This window comes from Sceloporus undulatus, chromosome 1 (assembly GCF_019175285.1).
Source record: "Sceloporus undulatus isolate JIND9_A2432 ecotype Alabama chromosome 1, SceUnd_v1.1, whole genome shotgun sequence".
NCBI lineage: Eukaryota > Metazoa > Chordata > Lepidosauria > Squamata > Phrynosomatidae > Sceloporus > Sceloporus undulatus.
The window spans coordinates 309,755,995-309,774,351 of record NC_056522.1 but is presented as its reverse complement, the minus strand read 5'-3'; the positions used below and the strand labels follow the sequence as shown (position 1 = coordinate 309,774,351).

Genomic DNA, 18,357 nt, shown 5'->3' with positions numbered 1-18,357 from the left:
ATCTCCAAAGTATATGTCAGGTTTTCCAAACAATAGCTATTGAGTTAAATGTTATAGCTTGACTGTAGTTAAATAAAATTCATACCACTGTCACTCTCCTTAAAAGTCTTTTGTTTTATTCTGGAACTCTTTCCAATGTCAAAGATTTGTAAGGAGTATGTGTTTTGGATGGGGTTCAATATATGTAAAATAGAAGAAGAAAGTAGAACTCAGAAGTAAATAACAGAAAGGAATTCAAAGTCCATATCCTGAAAAAAGAATGTGCAAGAGTTTATCTGTACTTTGTATGACATATATTCAGGTGGGCAGCCTTGTTGCAGGTGGTGGCTGTGGCAGATGAATGATCCTGTGGCTGCATGGAGACCCTAATCTGATCTCAGCACTTGGCAGTCAGGTTTAAACCTCCCATCCCTGTATGCTTTGATCGTACTGTACTTCCTCCTTCCCATCTGCCTAGCTAATTAGCACTAAGAACAGCTGCCCAGATGAATGGCACATGGGACACCTTAACCCTCCAAGGTAGGCATATTTAGTGGTGGTGAAGGACACTGTAAAGTTGCCCTACCAAAAGGTAAGCAACCTGAGCAATTATGACTCTAGTTGAGATTGTCATCTGGATTTAGGCCTGGAAAGGTCTGTTTAAACCCTTAAGACACAGTAACCTCTTCATTTAGAAATTGTCTGGTTGACAAGTATTCCTCAGAAATTGTCAATTTCTCAGTGTCTTACAATGAGAAAAATAAAACAGTTCTGATTTACATGCCTTTATTGTATTTTATTTTAAATAAATAATAGATATAATAAAGACGGAGCAATCATCATTAATCTGTTTTTCTCACCCTAAAATACTGACAGACAATATTGAAATAAGAAGTGATCATGGCATAGATATGTACACAGATAAATCTTAAATCCATTTGACAATTCCAAGAGTTGGAGCCATTTCACCAACAGATGTTACATAAGGGTCAACTTACATTCAGTAATGGTGCTAATGGGTTACAGTTGACAGCAGCAAATGGATTTAGGCCAGTGAGTAACATGTGGCCCCATTGATTTTTTTTTACTTCAAATTCCAGTAACCCTAGACAACATAGGCAATGGTGATGAATAGTATTAGTTGTAACATCTGGACAACTACATTTTGCCCATCCCTTATGGCTTTACTCTCGAGCACAGTAAGCTATACCCTTTCAAGGAAAATATAAGATTTTAATTCTGAACACACTTTTTAGGAAGTAAGCCCCTTTAAGCATACTGGGGCTTACCTACAAGTAAATACACATAGCCCTTCATTATCAGTGTACAGACAGTCTTAACCAATTTCATATATATAATATATAAAACTGCAAGACCTTAAAAGGAATCCTTTTGTAGGTAACATTTTATTCAATGTTGTTATAGTTTAACAAGCTAAATTCAAATTGTATGCAAACCTACAAAGAAAAAGACAAATATTGCTTATGAAATGTAATCCTGTTTCTTTCTCAAAGAGGAACATTTATAAAATTTGTTGTCTTGGTCTTCAGTCCTCAAGGATTCTCAGTGTAACTTACAATATAAATAAAACCATAACAATAAAACAAATCGAAACATGCAGCAGGCAATGTAACCAGCAAAAGTTAAAACAAGGAGATACAAAAATCAGAGAGCAGAAAACCATTTGCCAGGCAAACGTTGCTGAGTAGTAGATCACCACCATTGGAAAAAGTAAACAAATAGACCAACAAACTAGTGGTCTCAGTTCAAAAATGATCATATCCAAGAAAGACCTTTGAGGCTTATCTGAATCATCTCATGAGATGTAGATATTATTCAGTGGAAAGAGTGAGGCAATGCAAAATGGAAAAGGACAGAAAACCCATCATCAGACAGATCCTTCTTATATTCACACAATAATGTAGGTATACAAATATGTTGACTAATTCAAAGAAACTGTGAGAAACCTAGGTTTATTTCTTTCCTCTTCTTTGACTGGTGTCAGCAGCACCTGCAATAATGTTGACATAGAGAAAGCCAATCTCAACAGGACTCAAGAGGTTTTTCTGGGCTCAACGCTTAACATACAATTTTGCTGTGGCCGGAACATAGTGATAAGGCAATTGTTCTGCATCTCAGCCAATTCCTGTTCCGATTTTAGCTCTGTTTATGCAGAGAGGAGAAATAGCCTTTGGTTAACACTTCCTTACATGGTGATTCTTGATATGTCATAGAATCATAGAATCGTAGAGTTGGAAGAGACCACAGGGGCCATCCAGTCCAAACCCCTGCCATGCAGGAAATCCAATTCAAAGCATTCCCATGTCTGTACAGGGAAGCTGCTGTACCAAACTGAAATTAACAAGTGTTGTGTTTATAAGTGAAACCTGTGATAACCATCGTACATCCGACCTAAAGTATAAATATGTTCTCTTAGAACTGATAAAATATAACTTTAAGAAATTTCTGGAGGAATGTATTAGCCTTTTGGTTGCAGATTTGCCATAACTTTACAGTCAGTGCCATTTATGAGTGAACTTCTCAGGCAATAACAGCAATGGTGTGTTCTTCCAAATCTAGGTACAGTGCGCCCGTGTCATACATGGGCACGCCATACGCGGCTTCCAGCATACCCTGGAAGCAGCTCCAGAAAAAAGCCTCCCGCACCCCAGAAGGAGTAATGGGGCACGCTGCAGGCATGAGCCCCATTACTTCTTATGGGGCTTGAGCTTACACATTTTTTGTCTTACATGGGGGGGGGGGGGGTCTGGAACAGATCCCCCGCATAAGAGAAGGGCCCACTGTATATTAGTCCAAGCACTAAAAGTGTAAATATATAGGTTCAAGAAAAGGGAAAAATAGATGCTTCTGAAACTAGCCCAGCTTGATTTATCCTTTTCTTCAGACTCTTTTCGCTTCTGAGACAGAAAAAAATACTACCACATTTCATTATGATCATTTTCTCTGTCATGAAACCCATACCTGAACAATAATAACGTTTTATTTTTGAAAGAATTTGAACTAACAATATGAAAGAACATTCCTTTTCCCAGCTATGCAGAGGAACATTTTTTCCATTTTTTAAAAAAGTTGTTGTGTACCTTCACATTGCTTCCAATTTATGGCAACCCAATTTCTTGGCAAGATTTGTTGCCTTCCTCTGAGGCTAAGAGAGTGTGACTTGCCCAAAGTCACCCATGTCTGGTCTCCAGAGTTGTAGTTTAACATGCAAACCATTATACCACTCTGGCTATCAGTTAAGATGTACAGTACCAAAGACAAATAATGTCCAGTATCAATCAAAAGCTAACTGAAACTTGAATGACTGTAGAAGGGAAACATTCCATTGCTTCATCATGTGTAGACATAGGCCACACATTCGCTGACTACAAGTAGAAAATAAATGTTCAAAAGAAGAAAGGAAAAGAAATTTCAGGTGACAGGAGGAATCTAATATTCTCTCCATCAACAGAACAAAGGGGGGAGGGGGGAGAAAAGAAAAAATACAACCAAGCCAGGACTCCAAATTTCTGTCCAATACCAATACTATTCAGAGTAAAAAGGATCGGAGTGGGCTATCAGCCACCTCATGCACCAAAAGTGATTGCAAGTACAGAACACAGCCTTGTCTTTTGGACCAAATTTTCAGCCTGGTTGGACCAAATTTTCAGATCTCTCCCACCTAATAAGTGCAAGAACACAAGTGCTTTGAATCCTTCAGACTTTTTTCTTTATACCTAATATGAATCACGTTCCTAGGCCAAGAGGTTTGCCATTTTTAAATAAGATTCAGATTTCAAAATAGGCCAAAATGGTGCTAAGACAAAGATCACTCAACAACTCAATAACTTAAGTCTGTTATGGTTTTTTTTTTTGGGGGGGGCATTAATACTAGTACCTTTCAAGCAGTTTTCAGGACTCACATTAATTGTTTTCTTTCACACAAAAACATACTTTAGGATCACCACATTGCAAAAAAATTTCCAAAACCTCTTCCTCCTATCTTAAGAATAAAAAGAAAAGGATCAAGATAATAACAGTCAATCTGTGGCTTTGTCCAGGCACCAAAGTATACAGTATGTACTCCATCCTTTTTCCACTTTAACATTTCTTGCCGTTAGAGCCTCAGAAAAAGTTTTGTTCTGAACTAAGATATACTCCATCTGGAATACAAGTTGCTCCTAACAAGAAATATCATCTCACTTGCTCAGTGATTTTTGCTGTGCAACACCAACATGGCTTCAAGATTACAGTCTAGCTAATTTTAAGTGGAGAACACAGATGCATTTTAGCCTCGCTGATATCTTTGAAGTGCATTTCAAAGGACAGGCAGCTATTTTGAGACAACAAAGCAGTCCAATAAAGGGCCCTTAACTTGTGAAGACTACACAGTTTGACAAACATGTCACAGCCTAAAATGGTTAAAAGAGAACTATTGTGGGAACCCTCTGTTATCCCCAGCCCTGAGGGGTATGCCACCAAACTTTGGCAATAAGCAAAGAGAATAACAACGGTATCCAAAAATATCCAATCACTTAAGATAACCAACCAGAAAAACAACCAAACCTTAGCTAAAATAATGTACTTCACTGAGACATAAAGGAGAACAGGGACGACTAGTGTCCAAGAAATAAAATTTAGCTGCTGATTAATTTTTTTTTAAAGTCAGAAAATCTAGCAGGTTAGAGAACTGGATTGAATTAAAAGTACCTTTCCTTTCTAAATTATGATCAAAGGCATCCTGATCTTCACAATCTCCAGGGCATGTATTATAATTGTTTTGTACTGTGTGTTTTTTTTAATGGATATCCTGCTTCAAAGTGAATATAACAGAATTATCAAGGGGTGGGGGTGGGGTTGAGACAAATTATTATGCATTATTTGTTCATTCTAGCTTTGGTTAAATATATATAACCTGGTTGTTATTAGGAGAGTCAAAATTAAATCAAATTAAAGGTTTATATATTCAAAGTACCTCAGCCTACTGACAACTATTACATTGATTCAGTGTGACATTTAGAATCAGTTTTGCCTACTGCACTATTAAGAGCTACAGTATAGTTGCTGTTCCTATCACTAAAAGGAAGGAAAAAAGGTGCTCTAAACAGGGACTAAATACATCTGCATAATGCAAATTAATATTGATTTAGATCCAACCTGTTACTGAGTAGGTATGGGGAAGTGGGCGAGGGGGTGGAGTGGCCTTAGTCCGTAAAGATAATCTTATGTTGACCAGGATACATGTCTGGTAAACAGATCACCTCAAGTGTATTTACCTGAGCCTGAAGACAAAGGATAGCCTGGGGATTCTGTTGGTATACCATCCATCCCATTGTCTAACAGACTTCCTAGCTGAGCTGACACAACTGGTACTGGAGTCGCCCAGGCTTTTAGTTCTGGGCAGGATCAATATCCCATTCGAGTCCAGTTTGACAAACCTAACAGGTGCAGCTCATGAGTTCATGGTATTGATGAAAACATGGGCCTATCCCAATTAGTCTCTGGGCCTACACATTGTGTAGATCATACCCTCGATGTAGCCTTCAGTATGGAACAGGTACAACCGTGGGCGGAGGTAATTAATACACCACATTGTCATGGACGGATCATTTCCTGTTAAAGGTTGGACTTAAAGCTACTGTGCACCCCATCGGTGGTGGAGGACACATTAGAATGGTCCACCCACGAAGGCTGATGGAACCTGTAGGGTTCCAGAAAGCCCTAGAGGGTTTAATGGTTGGTAATGCCTGTGACTCTGCCAAGGCCTTGGTTAATACCTGGAATTGTGATCCCACCAGGGCCATTGACACAATCTTTCCCAAGCGACCTTTCCAGCCCACTTCCGATCGTAACCCTCGATATATGAAAGATCTTAGAAATATGAAGAAGGTTGGACAACGCCCTCTCATTGTGGAATAAGCTCCCTATAGAGCTCCGTTCCTCTGCATCTTTAGTTTCTTTTAAGAAACAATTAAAAACGCATCTATTCCAGCTGGCTTTTTCACTCTAGGTAATAGTGTTCTTTCTCTGCTCCTTGTTGTTGTTTTTCGACCCCAGATTAGTGCAATATATTGTCTTTTTCTTGCCCCTAGTGAATTGTGATTTGTATAGATTCCCGTTCCTACCCCTAGTAATGATGTTTTTAAACTTTTTATATTGTGATGTTTTATCTGTATTTTATTGTTTCTTGTCTTGTAAGCCGCCTTGATCATGCAATTGGAAAGGCGGGATATAAATAAAAATTATTATTATTATATTATGACTAGAGCGCTACTAGCAGAAAACTCAACTCTTAATTGACAAGAAACACCATAAGGAATTTCTTTATTCCTATGGAGTGGCAATATGTTCAGCAAAGAAATCTTTCTATTCTGCACGCATTGCGTCTGTGAATTCTCATCCAGCAGAGCTATTTAGGGTGGTAAGGGATCTAACTCAGATACCTGCCTCCTAGAACCCATTATTAAATCCTATAATAGCCCACTGTGAGGTGTTAAATGACCCAGACCCCCCCCCCCCCGCATAAAGCAAATACTGCATATGCTTGAGCACCATTGAAAATAATGGGGCTCGTGCATGTGGCACAAGCCATTCTAGTTCCGTCATGCAGCTTTCAGCATGAGCTGAAAGCCACGTAAAAGTATTATAACAGAAGCTATGGATGAGGTGCCCAGCAACTCCGTGAATAGTGTGAAAAATACAGCTTGCCCTCTCGATCCTTGCCTTTCATGGCTGGTTGTCCAAGGAAGCGATACTATAATGACTCATCTGAGATACATTATTAATGCATCTCTTAGGGAGGGACAGCTTCCATCCTGTCTAAAGGAAGCGGTAGCCACTTCTAAAAAAGCCTTCCCTAGATCCCTTAGACATGAATAATTATAGGCCAGTCTCACATCTTCCATTTTTGAGTAAAGTGATTGAGAGGGCTGTTGCTCTTCAACTCCAAGTAGTCTTGGATGAAACAGATGATCTGGATCCATTTCAAAACGGCTTTAGGGCAGGATATGGAGTTGAGACTGCTATGGTCGCCGTAGTGGATGATCTTCGTCTGGGTATCGACAGGGGAAGCGTGATCCTGTTGGTATTTCTGGACCTATCAGCTGCTTTCAGTACCACTGACCATGATATCCTTCTGGAACGCCTGGGAGAGTTGGGAGTCGGGAGTACTGCACTGCAGTGACTTCAATCCTAATGTCATGGCCAGCCAAGAGCAGGACTCGGAGGAGGCTGTGGCTCCTCAAGTGCAAGAGGAGATGGAGGCTGTACCAGGTCCTAGTCCTGCCCTGCCAGATCTCCCAGCCCCAGGGTTTGAAGCTCAGCCAGGTCCTAGCTCTGTGGGGATCCCTCCTGAGGCCTAGTGGTGATTCTGTGGAAGAACCAAGCATGGAGGTTCCTTCCTTTAGGCAGAGAAGAGCTGAGAATTCTTGCATGCGTCAATCCAGGAAGCTTGCAGAGAGGCAAGCTGCTGATAAGCCACAGCTGGCACAAGGGAGGGCGTCTCTCATTTAAGCAGCTGGAGAACGCCGACCCTTTGCCAGCAATTATTGCAGAATCCTTCTTTGTGATTGCTGTAAGCACTGGCTCCTTGTTTCCTGAACCCTTGTCTGTTTTGAACCTACGACTTTGGAACGAACTGGACTATTGCTACCTTCTGGCTGCCCTGACCTTGGACCGAACTGACTTCTGTGAACTTTGGTATCCTGACCTTGGCTTTGTTTGTGGCTTGCTTCTCTCGGACTAATAGAAAGGTCTGTAGACTGTTTCCCAGCTCCTAGACAGCTTTCTTGCTGAGCCATCACTATCAGTGTTGGTTTGTGTGTGTGCTGGCCGCAGTCCAGGACACCTACCTCTCTGGCAGATTACAGATGGTGATACTAGGGGACAGCTGCTCCTCTAAAAGGGACTGTAAATCTGTCATACCTCGATGCTATTTAACATATACATGAAGCAGTTGGGAAGGTTCCTCCAAAGACATGGGGTGGGGTGTTATCAGTATACTGATGACACTCAGATATATCTCTCCATGCTTCCGACTACAGCACTGACTAAGGATGGCATCTCTACTCTGAATGATTGTCTTATGGCGGTAATGGACTGGATGAGGAAAGAGAGACTGAAACTGAATCCAGATAAGACGGAGGTACTCGCTGGGGCCCCTAATCCGGGTATGGAGATGTACTCTAAAGAGGTTCTCTGAGTCCCAGCAATTCTAAAGCTCTTTCAGTAGCAATCTGTTCATGACAATGGGAAAATACATATAGTTTCTCCACACCCAGATCACCACAATTTCAGCCAGTACAGAAAACAAAATCCAAGGTGTGCCCAACACTAGAGATGAGGCCAGATACACTTGGGTTGTCATGGCAGACATAAAGTCCTGAGCCACTCCAAACAGGGCGATCTCAGTGTGAATAGACTGTCCACAAGCCAAGGGCACTCTGACACCTGGACTACCCATGCTAGCTCAGGGTGTTCAGCAGCAGAGTGGACAATACACCAGCAGAATCCTTTATCTGTCTAGCTGTCCACATTCAGATAAACATATTCAAACCCAAAAAAGTGTGAGGCACGGCACCTGGTCAGGGGGACCAAATCTCAAAAGGTGTCACACATTTTAAACGAATAAAAACACAGAATTATTCAAATACTGTACTTAGCATGCATTTTGTGCATGTATAGAGTATTTGTCAGCTTGGCTAATACCCCGAAGCAACAAGATTATTTTATATTACAACTTACCTCCGTTATCACATATTTATCTGAAATTTAGTCATCCATATTCCAAGTAAGACTAATACGGTTCAAATCAAAAGAGCCGGTAGTGATTTAATGGTAGTTTATTTTTCACATCCAGACAACTGTACACTTTTCTATAAATAGACATGGTACTGAAATATTTACATCTTTCCTCCCAACTATTACATAGTACAGTCTATTCAACAAATGCACAAACAGAGCTGCATGGAGTAAACTCTTTTACTTCAGAAGTCACGTTGTCAAAAACTTTGTTAATTTTTCTAATACTCCAACAAGAGATAGAGCAGTCTCATATTTTCTAGAGTTTATTACATACTGTAGATCCTCCAAGTACCCTGGTATATTTTTGCATTAGAGTCCAGTACAGTCCATGAAAAAGAAGAAATATCTCAGACATTCATTTTTAACATACTTAAAAACAGAATGTCAACTGGATACCTTACCTGGGCGGAAGGCTTCATAACACAGTAGCACGGTTTTTGCAAAAATTCTTTGATATACATATATGACAAGGGTGGGTCTCACATGGCCTTCCAGATGTTGATGAACTGCAACTCCCAGAAGCCCTAGCCAGCACAGTCAATGGCAAGAAATGCTGGGAGTTGTAATCCACCATCATCAGAAGGGCTGCATGATTCTGCTCCCTGATGTATAGTTTAGACAGAAGCAGTGACTAAAAGGAGACTTGGAACAAGGATATACAGTGCTACTGACAAACTTTTAATTGCTCATAATTATTTTCATAACCTTATGTGTTTCCAAAAACATATGACAGACCATATTGTGCTTTAGATAAATATATCATTTTTCAACTGATAGCACTGTCTCTGTTTTGATGAGTTTTCCCTTCCTTTTTAATTTATTCTTCTTTTTAAAGCCTCTTTAAAGCCTTTTCCCTTACCTCACTGAATTCTGCACACTTACCATGAAGAATTGCATCTATCACTTTGAGCACATACTAGTGAGATGAACTACTGGAATGTTAGCAGAATGGTACTTCCCAATCAAAAGACTATCTATGTACAGTACATGCAAACCAGTCTTAAGAGGCTTGCCAAATTAATCCCTTCTGCCATCATGGTTTCTAGCTATTCCTCTGAAGATACAATGATTGATGTGTAGTTTTGTTTCCATTCTCAGAAAAACCCATGCCTTTCTGTAGAAGGAGGTGCTCAAGAACAGAGAAAGGTCATGTGGCAGGAATTCCAGGTTGACAAGCATAAGTATGGAGAGCAAAGAACAAAATAATGAAGAGCATAGCACTTCAACAGCAGCAACAATAAGTGATCCAGGCAAGATTGAGTGGATACCACTGTAGGCATAATACAAAATCTGAACACAGAGACTTGAGTCTATAAATAGATTACAAGTAAGAATGGTAACCACTCAAAATAAAAATAACTGAGCCTCACTGTGAACTAATTAGCTAAGAAAGCTAATTCCAAGACTGGCAGTAGTAGATCATTCACTGTAGAAGGAAAACCTATGTTCAGAAATGCTAGAGAAAACAGCTTCAGCACATGACTAAACAGCAAGTCTGATTTTTGTCAAAGGGACTTGCAGGGTCATATAAACAAAAAAAATTGCATTAGAGATGGTTAGAAGATCTCCTGTAAGAGCAACATAAACTGGAGTATTACACGCCAACACATTTCCCATCAGTGACCTTGATCAGCTGGACACTGGACGAGGTGGTTTGATTTTGCTCTCTGCTTCTTTCCCACGAACTGCAGCCACATAGGAGAAGAGACACAACACGGAGTAGCAGATCTCATGGGCCTAGAATACATCAGAAAGTGAGACTATGAGACATTGAGTTATCTATCTTTGTAGATGGCACAGGCAGAACCAGATTTATTGCACATCTTAAAGATCCTTCATCTCTAGATAAATTATAGAAAGTTCTGATGGATGACATTTAAAGCTTTTGTGTGAGTAACTCCTCAGTCTCCACCACTAATAATGATGGGGAACTTGTAACACTTGAAGATCAAATCAAGACTAGGAACAATGTAACATTTCTGCACCAGTGCAGTCAATGTGGAAATGCCTTTATAAGCACTGAATCCAAAGATGCCTTTATTCTCCAAAGGTGAACTTTAAAAATACTGAATTTGCACATGGATGAAACTGACCAACTTTTGGGATAGGAGAAATTACTAAATTTGGAAGTGTTTTACTGGAGCTGCAGAAGAAAACTACCTATTATGCCAAAGCAGAGCTCCAGCATCTGCCTATTATGGAGAGAAAGAAAGAAAAAATCAAACAATGAATGAATGTTTAAATTGGCCCTTTTCAACCTGGTGCACTCCATGTGTTTTAGATTGCAATGCTCTTAGTCCCTAACCACTGCCCCTGATGTTTCAAACCAATGAGATTTATAGTCCAAAACGTCTGGAGGATACCAAGTTGCAGAAGACTGGTTTTAACGCTTCAGAGACATGGGAGGAAGTAACCTGCCTGAAGCATGGGAGGAAGGAAAAACTGATTGCTGAAAGAGCATCCCATTGCAGAACTGGTTGGATGGTGGGCTTGCACTACACCTGAGGGGCCTGTCAATATATCTTTCTATATTACACATGTCTAAAGCTTAAAGTGGTGTGTTCACAAACAAAATGTAGTTTAAGCAAGAGCTTTAGCCATTTTATCTGACCTCCCTAGTTGACCTCCATACAGAGAAATATCTGATATGATTAAGTAGCTCAGCATTAGAAGATATAGAGATTCAGTGTTTAAAGTATATATTACATAAATGTAATATATAGTTTTATGAGTATACATAAAATCAAAATTGCAGGTGGAGATATAATTCCTATTCTTGATAAGAATCTAAATGTTAGATAACTGTTAAGCTTTGTTACCTATTTACCTTTTATATGCAATCTGTATACTATCTTTAAACTAAACAATTTCAAAACTATTAAATCATCTGCTTTAATATACTATGCTTGAGGATTCTATTTTTTATTTTTAGCTTAATTCAATGGTGCTGTTTTGATTTGTTAATATGCTTTTAATGTATTTAAATTATTTTCATTTTTTTTTAAAAAAATGTTTAACTGATTTTATTTTAAGCTGTCCTGAGATCCTATGATATAGTATGTTAAAATATTTTAATAAAATAAATAAAATAAAATGGCAACCTGAAGTGAGAATTATTAAAAGCGTTATACTTCTGTTGATATTATGCCAGTGTAATTGTCTTTAGGGTTGTAAAAGGTAAGTCCTAGAAAATGGAATTAAGTATCCCCACATATTTTATTAGATGAAAGCTCAGGACTTCTTAATTTCTGAAAAACAAAATGATAAACTAAGCTTTCTAATTTTTGAAAAATGGAATCCAAAAGTAAGCTTTCAATCATAGGTCCAAAACACACTGCAGAAATAATCCAGTTTGAGACCACTTTAACTGCCCTGGCTCCATGCTAGGGAATTCTGGAAACTGTAATTTTGTGAGACATTTAGCCTTCTCTGGCAGAGAGCTCTGGTGCCACAATAAACTACGATTCCCAGGATTCCCTAGCACTGAGCCAGGGCAGTTAACGCTGTCCCAGACTGGATTATTTCTGCCATGTGTACTGCTGTGACAATCAAATTAAGGAGCCCCATTTTCTAGGGGTTGACTATGGACGTTATCAGACAAGGGAAATTGAAAGTATAATCCAATAGGAATCTGAACTCAATCATGGGGTTTAATGTTATTGCGTAATAGACTACCACAAGCAATTTTGTGCAATGGGAAGTCAGTCCATACACAATCATGGGGTTTTACGTTATTGTGTGAGAGGTGATCACACGCAATTTTGGGAAATGGCAAGCTATTTCCGGGCAATGGGAAGTCAGTTTGAATGCAATTCGAATTCACGTAAATTCGCTGAACTAGTGAATTCATGGGAATGCGTTCTGGCTCCACTTTCTTTTCATTCGAAATTAAGAGAAATTCCTCCAGTGTGATAAACTCCTATTACTTAATTTATCCTTTACACAAAACAGTCTAATAAAACATAAACTGTCACATTTTGTTTGTCTTTCTTTCTCGTATATAAATTGCTTCTCTACAAGCCCATTTTCTTCCCAGAGACCAAAACAAAAATAAAAAGGCCACCAGTGATAAGATCCTTTCTCAAATCCCTGTGTATTGTTTTAGCTCTAATATTTCTATTGCCTTCTTGCTGAAACTAATAATTAGGATATTTCTCCAGAATCTTCCACTGAATGGTAGAGTAGATGACAAGCTCACTTTTTAAAAATTAGCAAAATGACAGCTATCTGAATGTTCATATCCCACAGTGCTGGATATGAGAATAAAATAACAAGATAATAAAGTAGATGGCTCACCATTGGTGTCTTGTACTTGTGGCTCACCACTTCTTTAGTTTCAGGAACTAAAACCGGACGGGCAAGAGACAAAACAGAGAGTTCAAAAAACGAGAGGAAAAAAATGAGAGCAACAGCACAATATTCCCAAAGTTGAGGGTAAGGGAAATGTACAAACAGCTGCAGGAAAAAGGAACAATACTAATCCTATTTCCTTTCTAAGTTAGAACAATATGGTTCAATAAATTCAATAGTAAGAGAAGTAGTTCAAAATGGACCCATATTTGGGAGCTAATTGTGTTCATTCAAAATTATCTGTGGCCATGTTGATGTTGTGGGGGAAAAGCATGTAATTCCAAGAACTATTTTGAGAGTTTAAATATCATACACCACCAGACAAACCTGACATCTAGCTAATGTACCTCATTTTAGTTATTCTTGGAAAGAGTGATAGCTTCCAAGTACAGTACAGATATGCATATCATTTATGTATAAACTAGGAGAATTTCATTTAAATGTATAATATAAAATGAATATCATTCAATATTCTGACTAGGTCAGTTTCTAAACTTTGTAGAATATGAAAGCAGAACTAAGGAAATGTTGCTCTCTTTTCATTGTCTGCATGTGTCCTGAGTCAAAAGCTTGTACATTTCTAGAATTCTTGATTTGCATAAATGAAGACTATAAACAGACAACCATACCCAAAACCAAATTATTAAGGCACAATTTTGAATCCTTTACTTGCAGAGTAATTGTGACACATCTTGGATTTTCTATGTTATCACAAAACATCTGAGAAAAAGATTTTTTTAAAGGCCATCATCTATTGATCATATAGCACAGATAAAGGTAGATAAGAAGAGTAAGTATTTTATCGACCATAACATCACCTAGTAAGAGAAAAAAGGCAATCTATGAACAAGTGAACTTAACAGGAATACTTATATGGGTGGGGGAAATCGAAATCCACACATTTTCTTTTCCAGAAGTTAGTGAACAAATGCTACCAGGGAAAGGGCTGATACAATACAGTAAAGATTAAGCAATATAAATAGAGTGATATTGACTATATATATGGCAGTAAATGAAACCCAGAATCAATACATCAGGAAATATTTTTTTAAAATAACATTTAAAATATGTCATACATGCTCATTAGGCACCAATCACACACTAGGGAACTGACTAGAGTAAGCACAAAGTCCTTAGTTTAGTCTCTAAGCTACATAATTAACTGGTATCAAATTATTCTGAAACAAATTCTGTATTACCATAGAAGGGTTAAAAAAGTGAAGCATGAGAACAAGTCATACCAGAGCTAGTACACTAATTTGAAAGAAATAAGGATTAGCCAGAAGAAAATGGAATCAAAAGAGAAAAACAAGACAAAATAGAAGCTGATCATGAAATATACCTTTAGCAATGGGTTTATCATGCCCACTATATCTACCTGCTTCCCCAACTCAAGGACTGTGCTTCAGCCTCTTCAAAAGGAAAATATTTTTAGAAATAAATTTAGAAGATAATTGTGCAGAAATAAATGAGCAAATTAATAAATAAATATTAATTTTTAAAAAATTAAGCAAAACAAGTGTTCCCCCCACCACCAATAGGAGTTTTATGATTTGATTTCTGATGTTGTTCAAGTTAGTAGGATGAAGGGAAATAAGTACACAAGTGCCATATTGCAGCCTCTCGCCCTGTAAATGAGAATATAAAGTACTAAGAAAGAAATTGGATCAGGGCATCACTTTACCTGCTGGAGAATGAAGGTTTTCATAGCAGCAACAGTGAAAGGACCACGAAAAGTAAAGCACAAATACATAGCAGTAACTCAAATTTCATAGGCAGGGGCCTGATGCTTCTGGTCTACATAGTCCCTTCCACTGGAGCACCACAACCCAAACAGATGCCCTATAATTACATTGAGAATTGCATTCTTCTCGGACAAATATGCTTGCATGTTTCAAAAGCCTGTTCCTATCTTATCATAGATTATTTTGAAAGAAGCAGCTATTTTAAATGCACTTTTTTTATTCATCTGAATGAAATTATGACATGTTTTTATATGCCAGAATAGATGTCACTAGGTATTAGTAGCTTCTGTCTCACTCAGAAAGCTACTGTGATTTTTAAACAAAGAAACCTAAGACTGAGCTGCAAGTTTCAAAGAAAAGTGGAAATGGCACTGTGCATCAGAATAAAATGATTTTATTTTATTTAGGGCTAGCCTGAAGAAGAAGAGCCCTCCCTCCGGTCCATCTGCCTTGGTCCAGGCCTCAGAGGGAGAGAAGAATGCTGGACCTGATCCCCTCCCCCCCTCACCATTCCCTTCTCCTTTTGTGTCGTGTCTTTTAGATTGTAAGCCTGAGGGCAGGGAACCGTCTATTATCCCCTCTGTTGTAAACCGCCTGGATTCCCAGTGATTGGGTGGTATATAAATAAATCCTATTATTATTATTAAAATGTGACACAAAGAATGGAATAATTCTACAAATTTTGTCTTGTACTAGAAAAAACATCTTAGATACCAGAAAACTTTGCAAGCATAAATGCAAAACAGATCAGTCCAGATAACAGTGCTCATCCACCCTCTATTCATAAATGTTCTCTTAAGCTGCAATGATTAGCCTCAACTCTCCTCAGATCTAATATACATTCAAGAAGCATATCTATGGTCCAGTACAGACGGGCCATTTGCAGTGATAGTAGGGCTCAATATGGTGCAGCATCCATATGCACCAAGCCCTACTATCAGTGCCATTATGTCACAAAGCTGCGACCCTGTCCACATGGGGCGCAGCCTCGTGATATAAAGGTGCCTGAGTGCCCAAATGGCTCTGGGAGGAAGAGGTGTCATAGGGCTGTATCGTAGTCTTTATGACGGCACAAAAAAGGAGCCACCTAGAGCGGCTCCTTTTAGACAGCATGCCTGTGCTGCAGCATGTGGATATTGAAGCACAGACACGGGGCAAAGATGGACAGCATGGAGCCGCCCATCTGTACTGCCCCTATGTTAGTCTGCTGTGACAAATAGAAGAATCCTACTCTATTCATCCAACTAGGAATGATTACTGCAACACAGACCTTCAAGTTCTACAACTCACTTCCTCAAAATAGAGTATCTTTCGGTATGCTAACATTCTATCCCATGTTACATCTAACAACTTAATTTATAAAATAATCATTACACTTCCCTGGCTTCCATAGCACCTAAAAGATCAATGCTACATTTTACACCTTCAATCTTTCTTGTTATCTAAGTTTTACATGGCACAAGCTGACTCATCTCACTCCTACAGACTATATGCCTTATGCTGCTTCTTTGACTCACCTTCCCACTCCAACAAAAGGAAACCCTATAAGCAAGAAGATACAGCTCTGCCTCATGGAGGTAATTGGAAATTTGAGTTACTGCCATGTGAGTACAATCCTAGTATCAAAATAATGTAATTACCAAATTCCTCCAGGACAAAGACTCCTCGCACTGTATTGCACTTTTTAATGTGATTCAGCTCTATGAAAACCTGAAAGAAAATAGGAGAAAAAACCATATGATTAGTATAAAGAAGAAGCTCAGTTTAAAACAAAATCAAACCCAAACAACACACTACAGCAGTTATAACTTGGGATACTATAGCACACACTACCAATTCAACTACAGTTTACTATTTAAATCAAAAGAAAGAAATTCAAAAATAAATATTGAAAATTGCCACAATGCTAGAAATCAACAAACTTAAAAGGCTAAGAAGCGAAGACAGCAGAAGATGGAGTACCTTCCGCTCCTTGCAGGAGGAGAAAGCATGGAAGAGAAACGAAGGAGTTAGTATCTCTGACATATCCAACATTGCTATCCTTTTCAGGCACTCAGCAATAAGAAAACACACACCTTGAAATGCAACAAAAGGAGGGACACACACTACTCCCAAAATTTGGTCTGTCATTTGTGATCTTGGGTCATCCCACTAAATGTCTGCCTCTCCATGCATCCTCCTCCGGCACAGAGGGCAGGCAAGAGGTGCCATGCATCCCACCCAAACCAGGAGCTTGACATTTTCCCACACCTGACAATATCATCACTCAGGATTTAGCAATTACAGTTTGATACTAAGCACTAAAACAAAGTGAGACTGTGAGAAATGAAACAGTAGGTTTTCTTTCCTCTGAGCAAGTAGAAATGAGCAAGCAATCCACTCAGGACTCAGTGTCTTCTTGTACATCCACCCACATCCTAAAAATTTAACCAGAGCAAGGTAGAGATCATTTATGATTTTAGGAGGACAGGGTTTGGCAAGGTGAATCAGAATATTTATATTTCCATTCTTGCATCTTTCTCATCAAAACAAAACAAAATTCCCAGGCCTTTTATGTTACATAAAGTAACACACATATGGTGACAACAGTAAAATACGCCATCCCCAAGAAATTAAATGGGAGGACACTATTGTTACTGAGATGAGACTAAGGAGTTAAGTGAGGCAAGTAAAGTAAGAAGCAGGAAAATGGCATGTTTTGTCTCTTCAAAAGCCACAATAAAACTTTTTGGCCGTTTATCTAATAAAGATGCTACACTAATAGAGGAAGAGTGGGACCAGATAATGAAAAATTGCAGGTTAGAGACATAGGAATGCAAGCACGATAACCTATAAGCAACTTATTTGTAATATAACATTTAAGAAATTGTACGATTTGGGGGAATACACTTCGAGGTAACAGGAAGTAAAAAGAGAAAGTGATATACTGTATAAAAAAGAGAATATTGAAACGTATGGGTATAGTGTTTGGGAATTGTTTTTAAAGTGACTTTGGAAGTACTGATCTGTAAACTTCAATATATTCTCTGATACTATGTAGTAACCTGAAGCTTTTTTTTATTGTTTTTGTATATAAAATGCTTTTATAAAGAAAGAAAAAAGCCACAATAAAACTTTTGGTACCAGAGAGGGAGAGTATACAGCTATGAAAGAATAATTTTTAAAAAGAAAAAAAAACCTCAACGAACAGGCCATTTTTAAAAGTTATATGGGCATCTTTGTGCTTGAATGCATAACTGAGAATACTCAGCTGCTAACAAAAAAAAACCTACTAAAATAAACAAAAACCTAATTAACTTTCTAAAATGGCAGGAATGGGGAAGAGTCTGTGTTGCTCAAATTGATCAATCACATCAAAAAAAGTACTTGCAGTTGTGCACATAGAAATATTTCATACTAAAATATCAACAGTGACAAAATATTATATAGAGTATTGGGGAAAGATATAATGTCCTTGAAACAGGAATGGTTTCTTGTGGAG

At 38.4% G+C, this 18,357-nt stretch overlaps 1 protein-coding gene across 1 annotated transcript in view; it reads right to left on the bottom strand.

Moving 5' to 3' along the window:
- Positions 1–8,804: 8,804 nt before the first annotated feature.
- The window catches only part of MADD (MAP kinase activating death domain), a 143,460-nt gene continuing 133,907 nt past the window's right edge, over positions 8,805–18,357 (bottom strand). Inside the window, exons 32-35 of the mRNA XM_042459775.1 lie at positions 16,839–16,847; positions 16,517–16,586; positions 13,078–13,124; positions 8,805–10,518 (exon numbers count right to left, since the gene is read on the bottom strand). Coding sequence (XP_042315709.1) covers positions 10,411–10,518; positions 13,078–13,124; positions 16,517–16,586; positions 16,839–16,847 — 234 coding nt within the window. The 3' untranslated portion in view covers positions 8,805–10,410. The remainder of the gene's footprint in view (positions 10,519–13,077; positions 13,125–16,516; positions 16,587–16,838; positions 16,848–18,357) is intronic.